The sequence below is a fragment of the Chanos chanos genome, chromosome 5 (assembly GCF_902362185.1).
Source record: "Chanos chanos chromosome 5, fChaCha1.1, whole genome shotgun sequence".
In the NCBI taxonomy this organism is placed as follows: Eukaryota; Metazoa; Chordata; class Actinopteri; order Gonorynchiformes; family Chanidae; genus Chanos; species Chanos chanos.
The window spans coordinates 6,028,834-6,052,300 of NC_044499.1; the positions used below are offsets into that span (position 1 = coordinate 6,028,834).

Below are 23,467 nucleotides of genomic sequence, written 5' to 3' on the forward strand. Positions count from 1 at the left end.
ATAACGCAGTCACTGTGTGCAGAGTTATTTTGTTATTTTTCATAACGCGGATGTGACTAGCACAGGGAGATGTGGTCTTGGTTTCGCATGTGCTGTATTGTAACCGAGAGCAGATGGGAGAGATACAGCTTTCATCCCGTGAGATTTTTCACTGAAAGGTGCGGACGTCTCACTCTTTCGGTTCAAGTGAGCCCTAAAAATCCCTCCACGTGTTTTGAGTTCTCCCCCTTTAAACGCAGGGGCCGTCTTTACGCCCCTCCCGTACTACCTGTCTGAAAGGGATATGGCTAACACCTGTGTTTGCCATGAAGAGAAGGGACTGTGTAAATCAGTTTCTGGACAACGCGTGCACACCTGATTCTAATAAAGATACTCAAGAAGGGTGCATGTTTAAAAGGAAAAACTGACCTTGTGTCTGCTTTAAGTCTGTAATCTTGCATATATATATATATATATATATATATATATTTATAAAACCAACAATGGACACATACATTGATGCAAACAAGGGATCTTCTGTCAGTGTTTTGTCAGGATGGACCCGTACAAATCAGTTACTCCACATTTACATCTGTTCAGTTCTAAAATAAGCTAAATCAAGTGTGTTAGTGAGTGTATAAATAAGACCCAAACTGCACAGTTCTTTGGATTACCCAGGACTTGAGTTTAAGTATCCGTATTTGAAAAAACGCTTAAATCCGTGTTCGATTTTCTCAACTCCGATGCCGTGGACCTATTTAGTGTTGCATGTTTGAATGTCAGTACAAGTTGAATCGAGAACGTCATCCCTGGGTTTTGAAAAAGCGTCCGAAGGGTTTCCAGGACAACATGGTACAAACCTCAAGCTAGCATCTGGTCAGGCTTTACCAGAACTTCGGTAGATTTTGCACAGAGGGTAAACTGAGCACTGTCAACAGACAACAAATTCTGTACACCTCCAAAGTAAACAGAAGATGATAGCGAAAAGGTAGAGGAGAGTAAAGCAAATCAATGCATGTGAACTAGTTCCTCTGAGGGTTTTAGAGAGCAAACAGGTTCAGACGTGTTTGTTAACACATTCAGCCTGTTTGCAGAGTTATTGAAAATGATCCGTTGTCTTCTCTGTTTGTGCAATGGTCTGTTTCTTTGATCATTTAGCCACAAGTTAAAGGTGTAATGGAACTTTATGACATATGATCTGTTTATAGATTGAAAAGATTTTTTAAAAAGTTGTGTTTTGTGCTCAAAGAGAGAACATGAGCGGAACGGTTCAGTGATCACAAGTTCCTCCTTATGAAAGATATGTTTATGGTGCCAAAGGCTTTTATGTGGGTGAGTTGTGTTGTGTTTTCCTCTGCGCACGTGTGTGTGTGTGCGTGCGTGTGTGTGTTTTGCCTCTGTAGGCGTACGGGAAACCTAAATCATCCCAGTGGATGTCTTTTATATTTGCTCTTCGTAGAAAGTGGGAACGTCTTAAGCTGCAGAGTTAATACGATAATCAAATCAGGTTTGCACCTGTTTAAACATGCCTCCTCCTCGGAGCGCGAGCAGTGACCCAGCAGTGGTGGCTCTTACAGAATGTTTTTTTTTTTCATCAGACATGTCAAGGAGTTCAAGGGAACATGAACAAAGCTGACCATCATAACTTTTTTTCCTTCCTTCCAACAGTCGACAAAGCCATTAAGGCGAGGCAGTTGCCATGTACGGAGTTTAGTAAAACTCAAAGGCCCTCCAACCCCCAGCAATGTCCCATGACTGCATTACTCACATGATCACGCACTCACACACCCACTCTCAACCTTCTTGTTTTGCACAGTAAACATTGCGTATTAACACACGCCACCGAATCTCTTTGACACGGCGTGCGAGTGAAATGTAGGGTCTCTCTTATTAAACTGTGATTCAGATGTTGCGATTAAATTGTGATGAAGACAGTGAAAAAGGACGTTTTGGATATGCTGTTATTCATCTGTGGCATTGTGGTAATGGTGGAGGTGTTGATATGTCCTGTTCTTTGAGGGATAATACGATGGCACACACCAGCGTTCTTTTAGCTTTGTTCTTGCATGCTACGGCACAACCCTGCAACAAAGACGCGTCTGTACGGGGGGGGTTCACTGTTTACGTTTACCTTTTGTGCACAACTTTTTTATTTTTTTACCATTATTTTGTGACTGAAATGAGCCAGCATATCCACACAATGCAGTCATTGGTTTTCCAAAAAAAAAAAACCCAAAAGCTACAAAAAAAAATAAATACTAGTCCATCAGCTGTTTTGAAAAGTGCGTTTGCCCCATGTAAAAGACAGGTTTTCGCCTTTCCAGGGTATATATTCATTTGTAAAGAAAAAAAAAAGACGTTTTTAGACAGTGGCAAGTTAGTGTGGTCTACACCTGTTCTTTTCAATGAACTCATGCAAGACATAACGTCAGAGAACACGACTTGAAGGGACATGTGTTTCTCTTCATTCACCAGCTTCCCATGTACGAGTCACGAATCTGTTTGTCCTCAGATCCAGAGGGAGAGGCTGTACTCCGGCAGGGACGGCCAACACATACTGCGACAGCATCCTGGAGGTAACAGCGGGGTCCACACTCTCCCCCACAGTCCCATCCATGCGGGCCAGGGCTCCATGTCTCCTCCAGCGGTCCGTTCCGTGCCCTCCTCCCCTTCCCGGATCCCGTACGGGCCCCGTAACGCGGCCGTGCCGGGCAGCGCCACCCTACCCAGGGACCGCCTCTCCAGCGTGCCCGCCGGCCGCTCCAACGCTCCCTGCCCCAGCGCCATCCTGGAGCGTCGAGACGTCAAACCGGACGATGACGTCGGCGGCAAGGGCGTGGCACTGTACGCGGACCCCTACTCTATTTCGGAGGCCAGGTTGAGTATTGCGTCCTCTCAGGGGACCCACGTTGGGGATGTGGTGGACGGAGCAGGGTACCTTCATCGGCGTTCCTCTGTAAAATCCACCAGCTCCTATGCGGAAAGTCAGGAGCAGCAGCAACACTCCCTCTACAGGCAGAAATCCCGCAAGTACAGCGACAACCCGCTGTCCCCCCTCGCCACCCCACCCCCTTCTCCTCACAGGGGGAGCGAGGTCAGGGTGATCGACGTCCACCCGGGACAGGGCGTCCACATGCCCCCACAGGGCGTGTCGGCGGACAGGTCGTCCTCGCTGCGGAGATCGTTCCGGAAGGACGGCAACGGAGGAATGGAGGTCGTGGCGAGGGCGAGGGGAAACGTGGCCTCTCCCGTGTTCGCCGACCTTCCCCCGGGCCACGGAGAGAGACCTTTCCAAGGCCAGGTGGCGGCGGGTGACGCAGAAACAAGGTAAGATTAAAAACGGGAGCGCCAGGCCCCGACGTCCCGGAGATTTTTCTTAGCGGTCAAGAATCTTGTGGGGGGTTTTTTTGGGGAGGGGGGGGGGGTTTGGTCTTTTTTTTTTTTCGTTTTTTTCTAGAGCCCTCTCTCAAGGCATTCCTCTGCTATTTTGTGTCTTGGCAAGCTCAACCAACCATGTAGTACTATCCTCAAAATCACTGCAGCAGGTCCAAGCCAACCATCCGGAATGAATAAATCTCAGGCCTTTGTGGTTTTAATCAGTTTAAAAAAAAAAAGGAAAAAAAATGAAATGAAATGAAACAACTCCCTCTTTCCTCTTTATTTCACTTGGCCGTTAGTTTTTCTTCTTTCTTTCTCTTTTTCATAAAATTGTGTGCTGAAAGGGGAAACGGTGGGTGAATGCTCTCTTGTACTTTTCATGGCCTCCCCTCCCCCGCTTTGTGCCTCCTTCTTGCAGTATAACTGAGTGCAGTAACACTGAGGTGAACTCCCATCCAGCTTACCCAGCTTTTACCTGAGTGTGATGGAGATGTGGACAGTGGCAGGTGGCAGTAGGTTTCAGCCGATCCCTCTGATTTTAGCGCGCTGCTTTTTATGGCACTCACATCGAACCAAAGCCGCAGAGCCCTGCCCCCGGGGGAACACAAGGAAGGAACCGCAAGGGAGAAAATAAAAAATGATACCACCGTGGTGCTCGTCGGGTTCTCTTGAGCTCAGTGCCTAGAGTGAAGCGTTCCGTCCGAACACACAAACAAACCGTTTGAACAGCAGCTGCGGCCCCGCGCTCGCCGACCGCCGGCGGATCTCCAAAGGAACAAAACCGACTGCGCTCCCCCAGGGGGCGGGTGCGTCAGGCGGGGTCACCCTTTCCAGTATTGCTCGCTGATGGGTCACTGCTGCTCAGGCCTCGTTTTTGTGGTCTCGATAACGCTAGCCTAATAGGCGCTCCCCTCCAGCTGTGTCTACCAATGCCCAGTGTCTGGAGCATGGCTTTATACTTGTCGGTAGAAGAGTGTGCCCCCATTCACTTCGGTTAAGTTGGCTGCCAGTTGAGAGAGACTGTGTGTAACTGAACTATTCCCCGTAGGGGAGAAAATTTGGGGAAACTTGAGGGGGAAAAAAAATCATATTGTCTGTCACAGTGATATGCTGTTTCTACTGTAACCATTATGGCTGTTGTGTGCTGATAAACTCATTTGAATCGTTGGTTAAGATGATACTTTTTAATAAACTGACTTTATGTTATGATGTGTGTTCTGCAGTGAGAGAATGAAGGCCATGGAGCAGGAGATAGCCAGACTCACTGGGCTTGTTCAGCACGCACTGTTGAAGGGACCTAGTACTGCTGGTTCCAAAGAGACAGCCAGGTAACATTTATCAACCCCAAAAGATAGATTTCTTACGTGAGTTGGATGATGTAGTTATAGCAGTAGCCTAAATGAAAAAAGAAACTGGACAGTTTCTTAAACCATGCCATGTCAGTTAATACCTAACGTTTACACCTATGTAGGGGCTTGTAAGTTCATGTTGAGACTACATGTTTTTAAGATCAAGTTCAAATAACCTTCCGATATTGCAGCGTGTGTCTTGTGCGTAACTAACTGGACATCTCCCCTGATGATTTTCCAATAATCACGCTGAAGGAATGTCCACCCTGAGTGTGACGATGCCAAGTTAAATAACATAAGAGATAAGTTTATGACTGATTTTCAACAGGTCAGACCAAAAACGTAGATAATTAGCAAGAGATGAAATGGAGTCAGAAGCACAGAGTAGAACTTCATGAACTGGAATGACATCATTGAATAATCTCATTTTAATGTTAATGCCCCCCCCCCGCCAACCTTAATTTCAGCGAGAAGTCCCTGAAGACGGCCTCTCCTGTGCACAGCGTTAGCAATTTTGGTATGTACTCATCCAGATTTTTTTTTTTTTGTGTGTGTGTGTGTGAAATTGCACCTGGTTCTGAAAGTAGGAATGAAAATGTTTATTGCTTTGATAATGCATTTGTAGCATTATAGGCACTTTGCTGTTGGTGCTGCAGTGCATTTCACGGTGTCGAAACCACATATTGGGCATGAATGGCGAAGTCTGCTTTGATGCCACCACCAGTGGTAGATGACATGCAAAAAATACTGCCTAAAATGTTTTACATATTTACAATAATGTGGAAAGAGACCACACTTGGAACACAGTGAGAATAACCAGGCTGATGTGAGCGCTTTTGTTGCATGAATACAGTGAAAACAGATGTTTGGGCTCATTCGGTCTTTCTCAGAGTAAGTGCTACAAACGATTTCGTTTCAATAAGTCTGTTTTAGTTTCAGTAAATGTGTCCAACGTAGTCTGTTTTAGCTCAACAGGGTGTTCTCTAGAGGGCTATGCCGTGTATGGATGTCTCATTTATTAAAAAAAAAAAAGAAAAGAAAAGAAAAAGAAAAAGAAAAAAAAAGAAAGAAAATCTTAAAAATTCCTTTAAGGTTTTTCTTTTTAGTCTTGCTCACTCTAACGTTGCAATGCTTGCAATGCTTGCAATGCCGTTATTATTTTTGTTTGTTTGTTTATTTGTTTGTTTGTTTCACGGTGAGCACAATTTCTGAACCCAATTTCTGAACACTTGATGTAAAGTCAGCCGCAGAGAGAAAATTACTCATATTTAATATTGCACAGTAACACTTAGAGGCTCATAAATCCAAGGAAATCATAACACGAATGGAATGACTTCCTGAATGAACACACACTCTGTCTGACATGTTTATTTTAAATCCAGTGTCTAAAATTTTTTTACTCATGAATACCTGTGGTGAGGCATGTTGGAAGTGAAAAAAAGGGAATGCAAAAAAAAAAGAAAGAAAGAAAGGAAAAAAAAGCCTCTATCGTTCTCTGTGACGGGGAAGGGTATACCCAAATGAGTCACGTTTGTTTCACGTCACATCACTCAGTTGGATGAAACCACACATAAAACCGCTCAGACGTGAGTCTTTGGGTGACTTTTAAAGAATGTTCAATCTCCCCTCAGGAACCTCACCGGGCCATTCGGCGAAGATCTCCACGACCCATTCGGACGCGCCCGCGGTGGCGGCCCAGGTTCGGGCCAGAGACCCGGCTTTCGGCTCCGCTCTGACTACCTGTAGGAAGAATGTGTCCGACCTGCGACTACAGCTCCACCAGCTCAGACAAATGCAGGTACAGTCAAGCAGCCTCTAATCCTCCGACACAGAGAAGCACAGTGGCAATAATCCCTCTCTATTTCTGGTCAGCGGCATTTAAAAAAATTACACAGTGTCTTGAATAGATACAGCATGTTTTAAATGATTCCCGCTTTTGCTTGTCTTAGATATCACACGTTGGATTCCTATCAGTAAACCTGGTTTCTTTTGAATCTTTTACTTTCCCATGACAGCATATCCATTTGGTTTGCATTGTCCTCGCTAAAACATAGTCAACAAAGACTGTTTCACTTTGCAAAGATATCAAACTGCCCATGTGTAAAAATGGAATGACAGACCCTAGTGTATATACACACACCCACATCTCAGTTATCCTAGTTTAACTGAGAGGGTTAGTCTGAATATGAACCTCCCACAGAAAGGAAAGCCCTATTAGAATTACGCTGTGATATGGCCTTTTAAGACTGTTTTTTTTTCTTTTCATTATACTTTATTTTTATAGAATTACCAGAGAAATCCCACAGTATTATCCTCTGAGCAGAGCTCCTGTTCTCCTTACATGGCCGTGTTGTTATGTTTATATATTTTCGTGGCTGTGTCGTTGTGTGTGTATATTTTCGTGGCTGTGTTGTTGTGTGTGTATATTTTCGTGGCTGTGTCGTTGTGTGTGTATATTTTCGTGGCTGTGTCGTTGTGTGTGTATATTTTCGTGGCTGTGTCGTTGTGTTTCTGTATTTTCATGGCTGTGTCATTGTGTGTGTATATTTCCGTGGCTGTGTCGTTGTGTGTGTATATTTTCATGGCTGTGTTGTTGTGTGTGTATATTTTCGTGGCTGTGTCGTTGTGTGTGTATATTTTCGTGGCTGTGTCGTTGTTTGTGTATATTTTCGTGGCTGTGTCGTTGTGTGTGTATATTTTCGTGGCTGTGTCGTTGTGTGTGTATATTTTCGTGGCTGTGTCGTTGTGTGTGTATATTTTCATGGCTGTGTCGTTGTGTGTGTGTGTATACTTTCCTGCCTGCTGATGAATGGACGAACTGATCGATGTTCTGACGACGATGGTCATCCTTATCTGTGCACGAACAGCTGCAGAACCAGGAGGCCATTAGGGTGATGATGCGTCGGGTGGAGCAGGAGATCGCCGGGAAAGTGACGGAGAGACTGCAGCTGATGGAGGACCCCGTCCATAAACAGAGGAGTCAGGTGGATGAGGAGAGACACAGCTACCTGGCGATGGAGGAAGGGGTGTTACTGCAGCTGGGGTAGGAGAGCTAGAATCCAGTGTACACACACACCAGTACATATCGTAATTTCAACAGCTTCTTCGAATTTATGAATGAACAGGGGCTTTATATGTATTTTTGTCTACCTATTTATTTATTTATTTATTCATCGATCAATCAATCAACCAATCAGTCAGTCAGTCAGTCAGTCAGTCATGTCCTGGTGAAGAGTGCTTTATTTTTTCACCTTCAGTCAGCGTCTGTGTGTGCAGATGCTTTTTTTAATTACACTGTTTAACCCCTTTCAAAATAACCAGGAGCCTTTGGGGATTACTGGAGTTTAATTACCTATACAAACTGCATAAATATTCAGCTTACGTGGAAAATGCCGTACCCTCATGTTTATGTAGGACACAGCTGTAAGAAATGGCTTCGGCTCAGTGCCCGGCGCTGCGGCACTCTGGAGGGAGAGAGATAATTGTAGCCATCAGCTATGGCAAACGCGGCATCGTTTGGCAAACTTTTTTTTTTTTTTTTTTCCTTAAACGTCTAAACAAGTTTGAATCCAGAACTGTTTATTTAACAGTTGTGGTTCCACGTGTTTAAACGCTGGGTTTGATCAACGGAGATGTCGGCACACGAAAAATATATAAGGAAGAGATGACTCGACTGAATATCTCAAACTTTAGCGACAGTTGTGTTAGATTTAAACTGATGAGGTAGCGTTGGCTGGCGATTGCCTGTGTGCTAATTGACTCTGAGGCTGTGGATGAAGCGGTGAGGTTGATGAGTCATTGGTTAAGCCGCAGTCTTCGTCTCGGCTTGTCTGATTGAGGTGAGCCTTGTGTAAGAGCCCTTCACGTCACGGGTCTCCTCCCTTATTACGCCTTGGCTGTTCACTCTGTATGAATGCAATGGACCTCTTATTTGTTGTACACAGACATGTATTTGTTATTCGTTGCTTTGGTAATGTTTTTTCTCTCTCTCTCTCTCTCTCTCTCTCTCTCTCTCTTTCTTTTCATGTGAGGGGACTTTGCAGGAATTACCAGCCCAAATGTGCTTAAATGACAACAATTCTTCTGAATCAGGAGAGCAATGCCTCTCCCGGATTATGAACACAGTATACATCCTTGTATAATGTGTTTGTAGATGCCATAAGGAAAACCAAACAGAGAAAAAACAGTGTGTGTGTGTGTGTGTGTGTGTGTGTGTGTGTGTGTGTTTGTTTTTATTTGGGGGGCCTTGAGAACTCCCTGCAGACAACCCCGAGGGCACCAGATTTGCATGTAAATCAGGGACGACAAGAAACGATTTTCTCACACAACTCAAATATGATCTCATACACGGTGTGTGTGTAAGGCAAGCAGACGCTTGCATGGGCTGCTCTTGGCTAAAATTTTACTCCACGCCGTCATGCAGGATTCAAGCATAGGAGTCACAAGCCTTGAAGCGTCGCTCATCTCAACCGTTTCAACAGGAAATGAAGTGACTAACCGTACTGCCGCAGAAAAGCTTATCTTTTTTTTTGTGTGTGTGTGTGTGTGTGTGTGTGAGGTGACATGGGTGTCAACTGCCCCCCCGTTTGATGTTCCCGCCCTCTTTGTTTTTCTTCCGAAATGGAAGACACCCTAAGGATCTGGTTTCAGAGTCTGATCAACAAACAGCTTCGGAGCGTGTCAAACTGGTTTTTAGCTCTGCTCGGTTTTGCTCTCAATCCGGGGAATTTTTCCACTGCTGCTGCTTTTAACCACAGATTACTGGAATACCCACCAAAAATACCATCGTTTATTTAACCCTTGCAAAGTGTTCTGTCGCCTCAATATACGGTTCTTGTCTTCAGCGTTTTTGCACGTTGAAGGTGGTCAGGGCTGTTCTGCCCCCTATGGATTTCACACAGTTACTACAAAAAAAAATGACCATACAAAGGTCACTTTATACCATTTGACAGTTTGCTCTCGCAGTCCAAAACTGTGCTACGTTCCGACATCATATATGACAGTTTTTGTTAATATAATGACGTAGTGACCATAACTGCAACGTTACATTGATACAGGGAGTTGGAGAACTACGTTGAGAAGCTCAAGAGAGAATCGACGTCTGTCACGAGCCATCGGCCAATCACGCTGAGGGATGTGGAGGAAGGGGCGGTGAACCTGAGGAAAGTGGGGGAGGCCCTGGCAGCGCTCAAAGGTGACCGCGACGGGACGTCTGACCATCGTGGAGTTTAAACTCCGATCAAGTAACATTTCGCAAGCTCTTAAAGAAAAAGAAAGGTCTGTGTTAGATTGAAAACAGCAGCTGAACGATCACAGACGCTCTCTAAAAAAAAAAAATGGAAGATTTATGACAAGTGATTCGAGCATAAATGACACTTCAGATCCTTCACACTCTGTAGGATGAGTGAGTGAAGTACTGATAACCTTTTGTTTCAGTAATTAAGCGAGAACCATGTAGTTGTAAATCTGTCCTTCTCTGCAGTGATTTCACAACTGATAAAGGCATGACTGAGCTAGGAGAAGGAGCTGTGTGTGTGTGTGTGTGTGTGTGTGTGTGTGTGTGTGCTGATGTGAATAGTCATGCCCGTTTATTCGCCTCAGGGGAATACCCAGCGCTGCAGACGAAGATGAGAGCGGTGCTTCGGGTGGAGGTGGAGGCAGTGCGTTTCCTGAAGGAGGAGCCACACAAGATGGACAGCATGCTGAAGAGGGTTAAAGCTCTGACCGAAACCCTGAGTGGACTGAGGAGGTACAGCAACGCAAACCCCACCCCCCTTTTCATCTGATTGGAGCGAGGGTACATGCGAGTGATCACTGTAATTGGCTGAGGCAGAGTACAAACGTCAGAACATTAACAGGCCGATCTTTTACTTTCCCGTGTTGTTTATTTGTTCCATTATTTAATGCTGTCAAATGGGATTACATAGTTAAGGACATGATGGTAAGTGTTCGTGCTGACATGTTTTAATGCAGATGTGCATCAGAGGGCCTGGTCCATCAGAACGACGGCGCGTCGGCCAAGGCAGCAACAGGGAAACAACATTCCGCGGCGGACGAGCCCGTCTCTCCCGGCGTTTTCCGCGAATCCGCTCCCACCCCTGTGCCCAGGTCGCCCTCCACCAAAGCCGCCAGGTCAGAGGTCGCGCCCTCGTCGCCCCTGATCGTGCAGCGCGTGCACAGCGCGCCGGTCAACATCCAGCCGTGCCAACATTCGATAGGGCTGTCTCACCACGCCAGCCCTCCGCTGACCCCCACCCATGGCCGCGATTCCCCCACCGTGGCCAAAGTCAGCCCGCAGAGTCGAGAGGGCAGCCCTGCCCTTCAGAAGAGAGGGACCCCTAGAGGACCAGAGGCCCCCTTGTCCCCTACCGTTGTCAGTGCATCAGGAGCTGCCCCTCCACTTTCTCAGACAGAGGAGACCGTCATGAACGCAGACAGAGTCCAACATCCCACACAGGTGAGATGGCTGTGCTAACTTCTGACAGAGCCACACAAGTTCCTTAGATATCTCCTCACATACTGTTCACACCTTCCAACCAGCGTCCTCTGTGACAGATCTGTGTTGTTGCCTCTCTTGAGTGCTGATCTACCTGTCTGAACAGATGTGCGGTACATCTCTTCGCGTGTTGTTTGCTCAACAGGAACGGCAACACCCGCTGAGCAGTAACCCTCCAGCATGTGCCAAGTCCTTCCTGTGTTTTCCCTCCCTAACGAATTTATCAAGAGCGACTCGACGCGTAACTCTTCCGCAGCTCTCTATGCAAAACGAGTGCTTACACCAGCTGCTGTCGCTAATTAGCACACAATAAATACCATAGGGATTGGCTGAAACAAACGCCTGTGAGAACTGTGAATCGTTGTTAATGGTTGGTGAAAACAGTCGAGGAGTTGTCTGCGTTGGCTTTTTTTTTTAATCAGTGTTGTGTATGGTTTTCTATATGTTTCTACATCGTGATTATCTGTGTGTAGGCCTCAGAGCAGGTAGAAGAAAGCACTGGTAGCACTGCTCTCTCCGCTGGGGAAGACATGGAGATCATTCTCCAGCAGACCCAGGCCAGCCTGATGGAGGCCATACCCGACCTGGAGGTGCCAAGCCAAGCGCAGGGTCATCCGACAAACCGTCCTACGGCTGTGCCAGAAGAGGTGGAAAATGCACGGCCCTTGGACTCCATCAGAGGTGAGATCAACAGAGTGACAGTCTTATAAACCAATCATTTATTGATGTCATTTACTAACATGGCATGTGTTTAAACCCTTGGTTCTGATTGGCTGGTTTTGATTAAAATCAGGCTGTTGATTGAATTGTGACAGCCATACTGCAAGATATTCAAATTTAGCCTTAGAGGAGGTGGTGGTTCCAATGACCAGTTACTGTTTGATAACAAAACATCAGTTTGGTTTAAAGATTTACTGTCTGATGGTCTGTCTGGAGAAGAGTTAATACGATATGAAATGTACATTCAGCAGCAAAACCAGACTATTATACGTGATGTTTGAATGACACAGTACTAAATTACACCACACCCCACCTCTAAGGATCCAAGTTAAAATCTGAATATTACCACTGGTTGGGTTGGGTTGGATTGGATTGGGTGTCACTAAGAAGACAACCGGCTGTGTTGTGGAATGGTGGACAGGGTACGTTCCCCTTCATCATACTGCAGTTCAACACTTTGACTGTTAGTGTCTAAGGGGTTCCTGCACAGCTGTTACCAAACCAGGAAAACAGTGTGGAGCTTCAAACTGGCAGTTGAGCAGACGTGGAACATGCATGCGACAATCCGCGCCCTCCTACATCGATGCAGAGGTTATGCAATAGAAAGACCAAGGGAACAGGGAATTAGACATGACAAAATGGGAGGAAAATGGGCTGAAAGTGCCAGTGGAAAAAGACAAATGTACACACAAAACCATAACATGTAATGTTATCCGCTGAATATAAAATGAATCCGATGCATATCAATAATTACCGTCTGCTTTGTGTTTCTGTGTGCGCTTTCAAACAGAGGGTAGTGCAGAACCAAGACCAGTAACTGAAAAACCAGCACAAGGTGGCTCTGAGAGACCACAGAAACCAGCCATAGAGAAGCCTCACAGGCCCAGTGTTGATCAGATCAAGTCAAGCCCTGAAAAATCAAGCAAGTCTCCACCACCTCCCCCTCCACGCAGATTCTACCCCCCAGGAACAGGAATCACCACAGGGAGGTCAGGGGAGGTCGTCTATGGCACCCGCAGGGAGTCAACTACTACCGAGGTTAGCATTTACTTCTGTGTGTGTGTGTGTGTGTGTGTGTGTGTGTGTGTGTGTGATAGAGAGATACAGAGAGAGTTGTGTTAAAGTTCACGGAACGTTTATGCAAGTGTGTTCAACCTTGCTGGACAGCATTCCCAGACAAGCCTGCCTTTTGAAAATAAATACCAGTGATGTTTTGATTGTGAAACATCTCTGAAAGGTCAGGTCACTGATACAATAGACATGTGAAATCCTTAAAGATCTTTAAAGGTTTGCAGGAGGGTGTCTCGGTAGTCCACATTGTCTCTTGCACCTTTGCCGATGACGAATGGTGATTGCAGAGATTCCAGCTGACCTTCTCATTGGTTAAGAGATGTGGTGGGTGGAGTTCCGGCAAGTGTGGTCACACATCGCTGGATTTTTTTGTGTGTGTGTGTGTGTGACAATAGGAGGGTGAAGAGGAGCCCCCCCAGCCCAAACCTCTCCGGATACCCCCCGAGGTGAAGCCCAAGCCCCACACCCCTCCTCCCGTCATCAACCCCCAACCACATGAAGAACAGGACGAGGCAGATAAGATCATGGCGGAGCTGCAGGTGTGTAAGCCTTAGTGGTTGCCCTGAGAAACAAAACCAGACAGCACACGGGCACATTTCCTCTCTCACACATTAAAATTAAACAAACAAAAAAAAATACATGACTGAAGTGGATGAGTGGATATGATTAAAAGCATAAAGCACCTCCTGACACACACACACACACACACACACACCTACGTACAGACAGAAGTGGTCGGTGGAATAGTTTGTAGGTGTTTTAGGGTGTGGAAAGGGTATTTATGATGACACATTCAAATAGACACACCCATGCACAGCTTTGCAACAGGACAGTAATAACATGACTGTTATTTCACAAGAGGGTAGATTCCTCAGTGCGAGTAACTAGGGGTTGTGCTGCCCTCTATAGGTGTTGGGTGGTATGGCATCAAAGGGACGCATGTGCACTGACTGAATTTGCAACATTTGGACACAGGAGGAAATAGTAATGTTTTATGTGTATGTTAAATGCAGTGTTTTATCTATATTATCTGTCACGATAACTTATTCAGTTACATCAGTGTAATTGTTGTGCAAGTAATAGGAATAGTAAAACTTAAACTATTCAGAAGTCAGAATTTTCCCTCTGGAGTTAGTTAAGCACTATTACTTTGGCATGCACCGCTCTCCCTGCTGTCTAATCTTCTTGTATTTTAAACCACCCCCTCAGGTATTTCAGAAGTGCCCCGTTAAAGAATTAGAGCCCAAATATGTAGTTGATCTCACCAGCAGCGAGTCCCCATTTAGACTGATGGAGCCCAAATCCTTCTTTTGTTACGACTCTGAGGTAATGGATGCGATGCTGTTTAATTAAACGCTGTCCTAGTCCTAGTGCCTATGCATTTTAACTGCCTGCTCTACTGACGCCTGGAACCACTCCCCACGTTGGCTTTAATTAGATTGCTTCTTTGGCTGCCCGCCCTCATTAGCAGACGGGCCGTAAGCAGTGTGATTCTAACAACAGTCTGTCACTCACTCAACTGTCACGTTATGCTAATGAGGAGAACTCTCCACAAGGGGGCGGGATCGGGGTTGGAGGGGCAAAAGGAAGCCCTTTTACACCACGTTGACCTCTGACATTGTACTGTTTCCTCAAGGTCATTCAGTCTTGCTCTCATTATATTTGGGAGTGAAATCTCCATCTCTAAAACAGACCATATTTTTTGTTTGTTTAGATGTATTTATTAGAGCGTTTATTAGATTATTCATTAATTTTGTTTGCTGTATTTGAATATATTTTTTCATAGGCCTGTAGTTTTGTTCAAGGTAACTTTAACCAGATTTAACTTCAGTGCTCGTGTGTGTCTAAATTTGTCTAGTCTTAGGCTACCAGACTTCGTTAGCGCGATGCTAACACGTATCTAAAGCCTTTCCAGCACTTTTATGATAGAACAAAAATAGGACTGGACATGATCCTTACTATCAAAAGGCTTTTGTTAGCACACGTGACATGTTGCTGAACTGTGGAGGACTTTAATCTCTGTTTTGTGTGTCTGAAGTCAGACAATCTCCCACAGTGACTTATATTAACCTTCACTCCTGCAGCTCTCACTGGAATGTCTCTCGGTCTAAACCGAATGCACGACCCACAGTCTGTTTCAGCGAATCTCACAGTTCATACAGCAGCGAATGACAATGCCGCTCTTGTCTTCTCTGAAGTCTTGTTAATTGGATGAACCTTGTCTCTTTTCGACAACCTGTTCATCTCTTATAGGATTTCCTGACTTGCCTTTGAAGTCAAAAACTGATTTTTCTTTTCTTTTTTGTGTATGTTTTACTTAAGCCCTCAGCATGTCTGTCCGTCATCCTTTTATTTTATACTCTTAACATTTTCATGGCATGAGAATTCTCTTTTCAGAACATGTGGTATCAAAGCGGAGAGAAGTGGTTAACTCAATTTCTGTCGCTGATATTTATTTTCCCAGCCGTATTACAATGAGCAGTAACTTATTGATTAAGAATAGTTGTACCAAAACGCAGAGCAGTTAATGCAGTAATCTGTCGTTACAAACTATCCTACCAGACTGTGACTCAGCTGAATGAAGAGGGAAAGCAAACTGAGAGTGGAAAAGATAGTCTTTCCCCCAGCTCCAGGGTAAGAAATCTATTCCCCTAATAATCTAACCAAATACACTTGTTAGGTTGTTTTAATTTTTGATATACGATGGCTCCTTTTAAGGTTTGGTGAATTAACTCCCTCAACTTTACATATCCCTTGTCAGGTCATATTTTGTCTGACTGGCACTGCAAAACCATCCAGCCAAAGCCCTTCCACAGCAGAGGAGGACCTGAAAGAAGACAGCGGAGCCACAGTTTCTTCCACTAAGGTGGCACAAATGAATGCTTCTGAGTTGTTAGGTTCAGATGAATTACATGTAGTTTCCTGTAATTCCACGGAGGAGGGCAATATGGAATCGGCTAATAAACAGGTTTCGCTTACAAAATCCTCAAAGGATAGTTCTGCAGATATGGAGGTTGAGAAAAGGACAGTTGAATCCGTGCCTGCTCGGAACGGTCCAGAAATTCAAGTTCTTGCTGCAACAACTTCTGAAAAGGAATCTCAAATCTCAAAAAGTTCATCAACCTGTGTTGGTTCTGTAGGGCTGTCATCAGCCAATCAGATAGTTGTTAATGGCTCTGAATGGTCAGAAGAGAGCACAGAAAAGGAGGAAAGTAAGAATGTTATTATGAGGTCAATCCGGGGCCGGGCCAGATACGCGGAAGATGCTGGTCTGAGCCCAGACCTTCCAGGTGAGGAGGGTCCTCCTCCAGCAGACAACATCGCTTTCATGATCACTAACACCAAAGTCCAGGCACTGTCTACGGGAGAGTATCAAGAGCTGGTCAGCACACAAGGCAAGGACGTCCAGACGGTCAAAGTGGGCTCGGACACAACTGTCACTGCCCCAGAGGACTGCGAAATAAACAGGAAACCGGTCATCATCATCTTTGACGAGCCCATGGAGATCCGACAGGCCTACAAGCGGCTGTCGACCATCTTTGAGTGTGAAGAGGAGCTGGACCGCATGCTGGCAGAGGAGAAGATTGAAGAGGAGAACGAGGAGGAAGAGGAGATCATCTCCAAGAGCATTACCGGTCAGGTGAAACCTCAAGCTAACGTTGAAGATCGAGGCAGGACTGAGACCAGAGAAAAAGCCCAGGACAGTTCTGGTTCTGTGACTGAAGTTCCAGACCAAGAGAAAGGTTCAGAGGGTTCTGCTCCAGAGGCTGAAGACGGGTCTAAAACAGACCTCTCTAATGATGCCAAACAAGATGCCAAGAAGAAGTTCAAATTCAAGTTCCCCAAGAAGCAGTTGGCGGCTCTTGGCCAGGCGCTTCGCACAGGAACTAAAACGGGCAAAAAGACACTGCAAGTAGTGGTGTACGAGGATGAGGAAGAGGCAGATGGAACGGTTAGGGAGTTTAAAGAAACCAAAAGGTTCGAGATCCAAACCCAGGTCAACACTAAGTCAGTCAACTCCAACACCAACAATCTTTCACAAAGCCAACCACTTACTCCTCAGAATGTTCAAAACAGGACGGAGGAGCTCCGTAAGACCACCTACAAAACCTTAGATAACCTGGAGGAGACCCTCAAACAACTTGAGGACACCATTAGTGACATGGACCCTGCCTTGTCTTGCAAGACCTCCAGAACGTTCTCAGAAACAAAGAGGGGTGTCATTCAGGGTGAACAGATGGAGGGGAGCCCCTCTAAGAGGCCAAGCCCTCTTGCACCAAAGTCTCAAAAGGCTCCACAACATAAGAAACCTAAAGTCCGGCCTCAACCCCGGGCTTCCTCCAGTTCTTCCACTTCCAGCACTGAACAGGTCTCTCTCTCCAGCTCCTCTTCCACTTATGCTGGTGGCTTGGGTTTGCTTTGAGACTCTCACAAAATCTAACCACTGATTGGGTTTTTTTTTGTTTGTTTCTTTGTTTGTTTGTTTCTCCAAAATCATGAATGTGTTTTTCAGGTTCTGCGTGGAAAAACACTAGGACACCCTCTGCTTTGAGTCCTCTGTATGATTTTGTTTGTGTCTGATGAGATCGCTGTCCTTGTTTACGGTCACTCTGCCTCATTCTGCTACCGACTCTTTGACTTTTGGTTTAGGCGATGAACCTCTTCTCTGTCAAATCTACTGGCTTGACTTAGGTGTTATTAATTCCGTAATGGTGCATGTTCTTTATTTGGGGAAAATGTGAGTATGCTCAAGCATGTTGCCTGTACTTTTCTGTCTACGTCTACAATCAGAAATCAAAAAAAAAAAAAAAAAAAGAAATCTGAGGCGTTTTAATATGTAATCTGATTCTGACATTCCGTTTTCGTTAATCTCAACAGAATTCCAGCAGCAGCTCCGACTCCTCTAACCGAACGGTGGCATCCTCAGCGAAATCCCGCAAGCCTCCCCCAAGCCCAGAAAAACCCGGAAAAAGCCAGAAGCTCCAGGATTCCCAGAGGCAGTTCCGACAGGTAGTTTTACTGTAAGGGCGGGACTGTTTGAGTGACGCGCGTTCACTCGGCGTACAGACACACGCAAGCAGTGTTTCGTAAACTGTGAATCGTGAATGGGGTTTTTTTGTTTTTGATTTGTTTTTTTTTCGGTTGAGCGGAACCAAGTGGATCAGCTTGTGATGTCTTTGTTCTGTGTCCGTCGGTCAGACACGACCGTTTCCATGCACCGCCTCATTCCTCACCACCGTCGGCTAGAGCATGCTGATCACATTTAGCATCGGGCTCATCACCGGGGACATACAGAGCATCATCCATTTGTGTCGGGCGGGGGGGGGGGCTATATTTATTCAACGGCATTATACTCTAAAACATCTTTTGCCCTTTTTATTTTTTTTTCTTTTTGTTCCACTTGGAGAGGGATTGGGCATCGGTTTTCACGGGCCCCTTGTCTTTCTTCCGTCTGCTGCCAAATTCCTACCCTTTTTCTTTTTTACTGTCAGTCTCTGGGCATCTTATTTTCTTACAAACAGCATGAAACAGAGCACAGGAAAAAGACACTCATATGCGTTATCTTAAAGTATTTGCGTTATATACCAAAGTCATAATTATTTTGTATTGTCATTGATGCTTTATATAAAGTGATATTTTTTCTATTTGTTTTATTACTGTTTTTTTTTTGTTTGTTTGGTTTTTTTTTTTTTTCATTTTATTTGTCTGCGTAATCATTCTACTTGACATTTCCATGTCTTCCGGCGTCTTTGTTTGCAGGCTAACGGAAGTGCTGATGGGGATAGTAAACATTCATTCCTTGCTTTACCTGCTTCTAAGATCCCAGCCTATTGTCCTGGCGCTGGGAAAGCTAGCTCACTGTCTGTTCCTAACTCAAACACTCCTAAGCCTACTAACCCATCCTCTTCCTCACCTTCATCCGTTTCTTCCAAGTCCTCCATTCCGTGCCTCAGCCTGAGTCGTCCCGCCCACACACCCCCCTCCTTCTCTAACGACCCCCCCTGCATCCCAGCCCCCGCCCAGCGGACCAAAGGCCACAGTGTCTCCCTCTCTCCTCCTGCTCGTGATAGCAGACCCCACCCGCTCTCCTCCTGCTCCTATACCTATTCCTCCTCCTCCTCTTCATCTTCCTCTGGCTCACATTCCTCCTCCTCCTCCTCTGTTTCGCCCACCTCCACGTCCTCTTCTTCCTCCCCTTCGTCTCCCTCCCTCCTCTCCCCCACTGCCGTGAGTCAGGGAGGTCGGGGGGGTCGAGCGTTACACGTAGCCGGCTTCAGCAATCACAGACCCCACCAGAGTGGTGCCATCCCTCCAACGCCCTCTGCCAAAGACATGGCATGACCTTTTCCTCTCTCTCTCTCTCTCTCTCTCTCTCTTTTTTTGGTCTTTCTCTCTGTTTCTGTATGTGTGGGTTGGGAACGTGGGGGGGGGGGGGGTGTCTTCCTTGTTTCCGTGGCAACAGAGACACCAGCAGTGGTCACCGTGTGCATTGGGGTAACTTTGACTGCCGTGCTTTGGGAGTGGTTTGTGTCAATAATGTTGTTTGTCTATGTGCACTACTTCCACAGTCTTAGTAAGTCAATCGCTTTTTGCCTATCGCCACAAGTAAAAAAAAAATTTTAAAAAACCTGTACTCCTCTTAGATTTTAGTGCTCATCTGGTGCTTCTAAATAACAAACTTTATTTTTATTTATGCGTGAGGTTTTGTGGTTCTAATTGATGGTATTGAGTGTTTATTTTATAGAAGTATGTGTGGGAATGAACATACTAAGTTTAAATAGAGAAAAAAAAACTACTTAATTAAAATGTACAAAACTATTTTTTTGAAATGGAAAACGGATGAATATAGTTATATTTTCACCTATTTTGTTTTAAGTTGCCATAGATATCTATCGTGAGAGAAAATCGGACAAATCTATATATAGTCTGAACTCACGTTTTGAAAGGGAGCCAAAAGCATCTTCTGTTCTCATTAAGAATTTAATGTTTGCCTCCTATGCACTGCCAGGTCTAACTAACAGTTGACGTATAAACCTGTCTTAAGAGGCCTGTCCTAACCACTCATCTGTGCCATGCAACCAAAGTCTTTTTTGTTTCTGTTGTTGTTGTTGTTGTTGTTGTTGATGGCAATAAAATACGGTAGGTGTTTGTTAAAGCAACGACGTATTTTAAAGAGGGAGTGTGCTCTCATGGTGTACACTTATCATTTACAGTGCTGCACATTCAGTTGCGTAGTCAAGATTAGTAGTGTCACTTCATTGTCACCCATTGGAGGTTTCAGAGACACCAAAATTTGTTGCAGTTTACATTCAAACTCATGTGATCACAGTATTTGAAACAAAGAAACAAACAAAAAAGAAGTTGTTGTTTTTTTTGGTTTACTCGGCCAGAGTTTACTCCTATGCATGCCTTTCAGATATGTTCCATACTTCATTACATACAAAACAAAATATATATATATATATATATATATATATATATATATATATATGTTTGCACAGATTACATCCTGTAAATATTCTCTCTGGTTTTGTAAGACTGTAGAACTTCTTGTATAAAAAAAAAACAAAAAAATTACTGTGTGGAGGTAAATGCTTGTGAAGTTGTCAATACAATAAAGGGCTGCTTGCTTGTAGGTTTTTCTCTGTCACCAGACAAACAGACACTATTCAGTTACTTTTCTGTGGACTTTTGAAAGTACTCAGGAACTCAGAAAATACACAAAATATCACAGACAACTAAAAATGTTCATCTCATGCAAACTAAGCATAAACAGATATGGTTACGTTGAACTCCTGTTGGACGATGTTTGTGTGTGGGGGGGTGGGGATGGGGGGGGGGGTGCATTTTCAGGTCTTGCGATGGTCAAATCAAGAACTTTGAAGAGGATATGCAAACGTTCTCTACCTATGATCGTCCAGCAGAGGGCAGCACTTGCTTACAATTGTCCCAAAGCACTCCTCAGCGTAGCACCGTACACTAGGACAACCTTCACAAGCCACCATTCCACTTGAGATTCCAAACACTGCATTTCAGTTACAGGTCACTGAATTTTTGAAAAAGGCCTCTGGCAAGAGCCCTAATACATAAATGTAAAGTATTTGGTGTTTTAAACTTCTGATAAATCGTGAGCTGGGTATTCTATGTCTGTGACTATTTCAGCATACACCCTGGGTTCTCTCTGACTTTTGTGGTGATTAAATACCTTTTCACATGTTCTCTTTAAAACTTGCTTTCTATAGGAAAGAGCAGGGCAAACTCTTTCATTCTGACCTCTAGAGTGTAAGAACTTGCTTCAGTTGTCAGGGGTAGGTCTTTTCTAAGGTGACCATGCAGCACTCTTAATCAGACTTTTCAACACAGTCTGAAAAGCCAGCAAGCGTCTCTCTGCGCGACTGATGTCCCAAGGAGAAAGACACAAAAAAGATATAAAATCACGGCCGTCATACAGTTTTGATCTTTTACTTTTTTCCTGAAACACTTGAGCTGAACTTGACTTTGAAAGACAATATTGAGATATCAGAAATAGCCATTAATTGCTGTCTTTTGATAAGCGTTTTAAACAAAAGTCTTTAGGAATCATTTAGAACGGTATGTGTGTAAGATATGTGTGCCTATGCCCCTGAGCAACACTCTCATCTCCTAACACACTAAAACCAATTAATAATGATCCATAGATCTCCTAACAGATATGGACAGCAGAAATCCTCAGAGACAAATGATTGGCATGTCTATTAATTTGAGTTTTATTCTCATTTTGTGGGACAGGCAGTTTCTATTGTCAAGACGAAATGTATTCAGATTTTATGTATTTTTGACGGCGTCACGTGAACAGCGGAGCAGCGAACCAGCCCAGTGCTCTAAACGAATAAAAAAAAGGAATAAAGAAAAGAAAATATATGAAAATTCAGTTTTCCTCGAGTGATGCTGAAATGTTACACTGCCGTAAATTTGAATAATGTGTTAAGACTTAATGAGTGAGAAACTGTGTAATATTATGTATGAGTCACAACAGGGGTTTTGTTTTTTTATTATTATTATTATTCATTCACGGTCATGTTACTAAAACTTGTTTGTTTCTGGATCCTTTTTTAACCCACAGATGTTTTTTTGTTTGTCCTGAACGAACTAATTCAATCTCATAAAGTCACATTTTTGTCTTGTGAGTTCATTACACTTTGTGTAAGAGTGTACGAGCTAGTGTTTTCTCCCTACCACTCCTGTGTTGGCAGGTGAACAATTAGCCACAACAATCTGACTAATCCATGGTACAAGTTTTGTTAAACCTTATCGTGAAGTCCCAAATGTTTTTGTGCAAAAAACGCAATTCGCTGTCGAATTAACCGGTTAGAAGATGATACTGAACCATTGGAATTTCATATTTCATTAAGCACAAAGGGAAATCAAGACTTTTTTTGCAATTTTAACAAAAGACGGAGCGTTTGGATGGGGCTGATTCGGTTATCCTTTTTAAATTATTAATTAGTTCCGGTAAAAGATAATTAGCTAATATGCAAATGGAAGGGTAATGAAATCCCAAAGCTTTGCTTTATCTAATTAGCATGTAATTTGTGTATTATAATACATTTACCACAAAGAAGTTAAGAGTTGAAATGCAGAAATGCTACAGAGAGCAGGGCCATATGCAGTAATTAACACACATTTACTTTTAGTATTTTAAGTTAATTATGGTATGTCCCAATGCCTTATTGCATGGGTGCATCAACATGGCAAATCTTTGAGGACATTTCACAAACCAACAAGGAACTTGTGCAAGTTAATCAAAGATCTGGGTCCTAATTTGCATTTTTAATTGCAATTAATATGGGTGTCAGCATAGTTGGAAACAAGGCAGGAAAAGCCTTTGAAAAAGATCTTTGAAATATTGGCCGCTTAATTTGATTTATGTACTTTTTCTTTTCAACAAGACCACAGAGGGAGATGTAATATAACTTATTACCCAAATTCAACTGATGAAAAAGTGACAATTAATATGGATGTCTGTTGTGATTAACATACAAGTATACGAACCTATCAGATGTTCACATTGATAGAATACAATGTTGCAGTTATTCCAGCTGTAAATGGAAGCATTCAGGTGTGAATACAGATACTGTAATGTCCAGCTGTTCTTTTTGTTTCTCAGTCAGTTTGGCAACAAATGTGCAAAATGGGTTTGTTTGTTTTTTTAATGGAATTTCGACACTGTTTCTAACATCCTCTCAGCTCTGACCGGTTCTGTCTCACACACACTCTTCCCAGCAGAGCGGTTATCTGTCCGTCTGGCCGGACTGCCTAAAAACGACCGCGGCAATATTTTCACCCCTGAGAAGTGCACTTGACAGCACAAAACACAACTGCTTTGTTCTCACTGGACACAACACTCTCCCCCAGACAGCTTTATCTTGGAACTTTTCACTCATAAAAAAAAAAAAAAAATCGATTGGAAAGATGACAGTTAAGTAAGAAAAGT

At 44.1% G+C, this 23,467-nt stretch overlaps 1 protein-coding gene across 1 annotated transcript in view; it reads left to right on the forward strand.

Moving 5' to 3' along the window:
* The window catches only part of LOC115811375 (sickle tail protein homolog), a 56,681-nt gene extending 37,346 nt beyond the window's left edge, over positions 1-19,335 (forward strand). Inside the window, exons 8-24 of the mRNA XM_030773543.1 lie at positions 2,492-3,306; positions 4,581-4,685; positions 5,174-5,223; positions 6,338-6,504; positions 7,574-7,749; positions 9,764-9,900; positions 10,308-10,455; positions 10,680-11,163; positions 11,676-11,883; positions 12,713-12,960; positions 13,389-13,532; positions 14,203-14,319; positions 15,556-15,627; positions 15,755-15,890; positions 16,134-17,362; positions 17,872-18,003; positions 18,754-19,335. Of these exons, the coding sequence (XP_030629403.1) occupies positions 2,492-3,306; positions 4,581-4,685; positions 5,174-5,223; positions 6,338-6,504; positions 7,574-7,749; positions 9,764-9,900; positions 10,308-10,455; positions 10,680-11,163; positions 11,676-11,883; positions 12,713-12,960; positions 13,389-13,532; positions 14,203-14,319; positions 15,556-15,627; positions 15,755-15,890; positions 16,134-17,362; positions 17,872-18,003; positions 18,754-19,335 (4,950 nt within the window). The remainder of the gene's footprint in view (positions 1-2,491; positions 3,307-4,580; positions 4,686-5,173; positions 5,224-6,337; positions 6,505-7,573; positions 7,750-9,763; positions 9,901-10,307; positions 10,456-10,679; positions 11,164-11,675; positions 11,884-12,712; positions 12,961-13,388; positions 13,533-14,202; positions 14,320-15,555; positions 15,628-15,754; positions 15,891-16,133; positions 17,363-17,871; positions 18,004-18,753) is intronic.
* Positions 19,336-23,467: the final 4,132 nt, after the last annotated feature.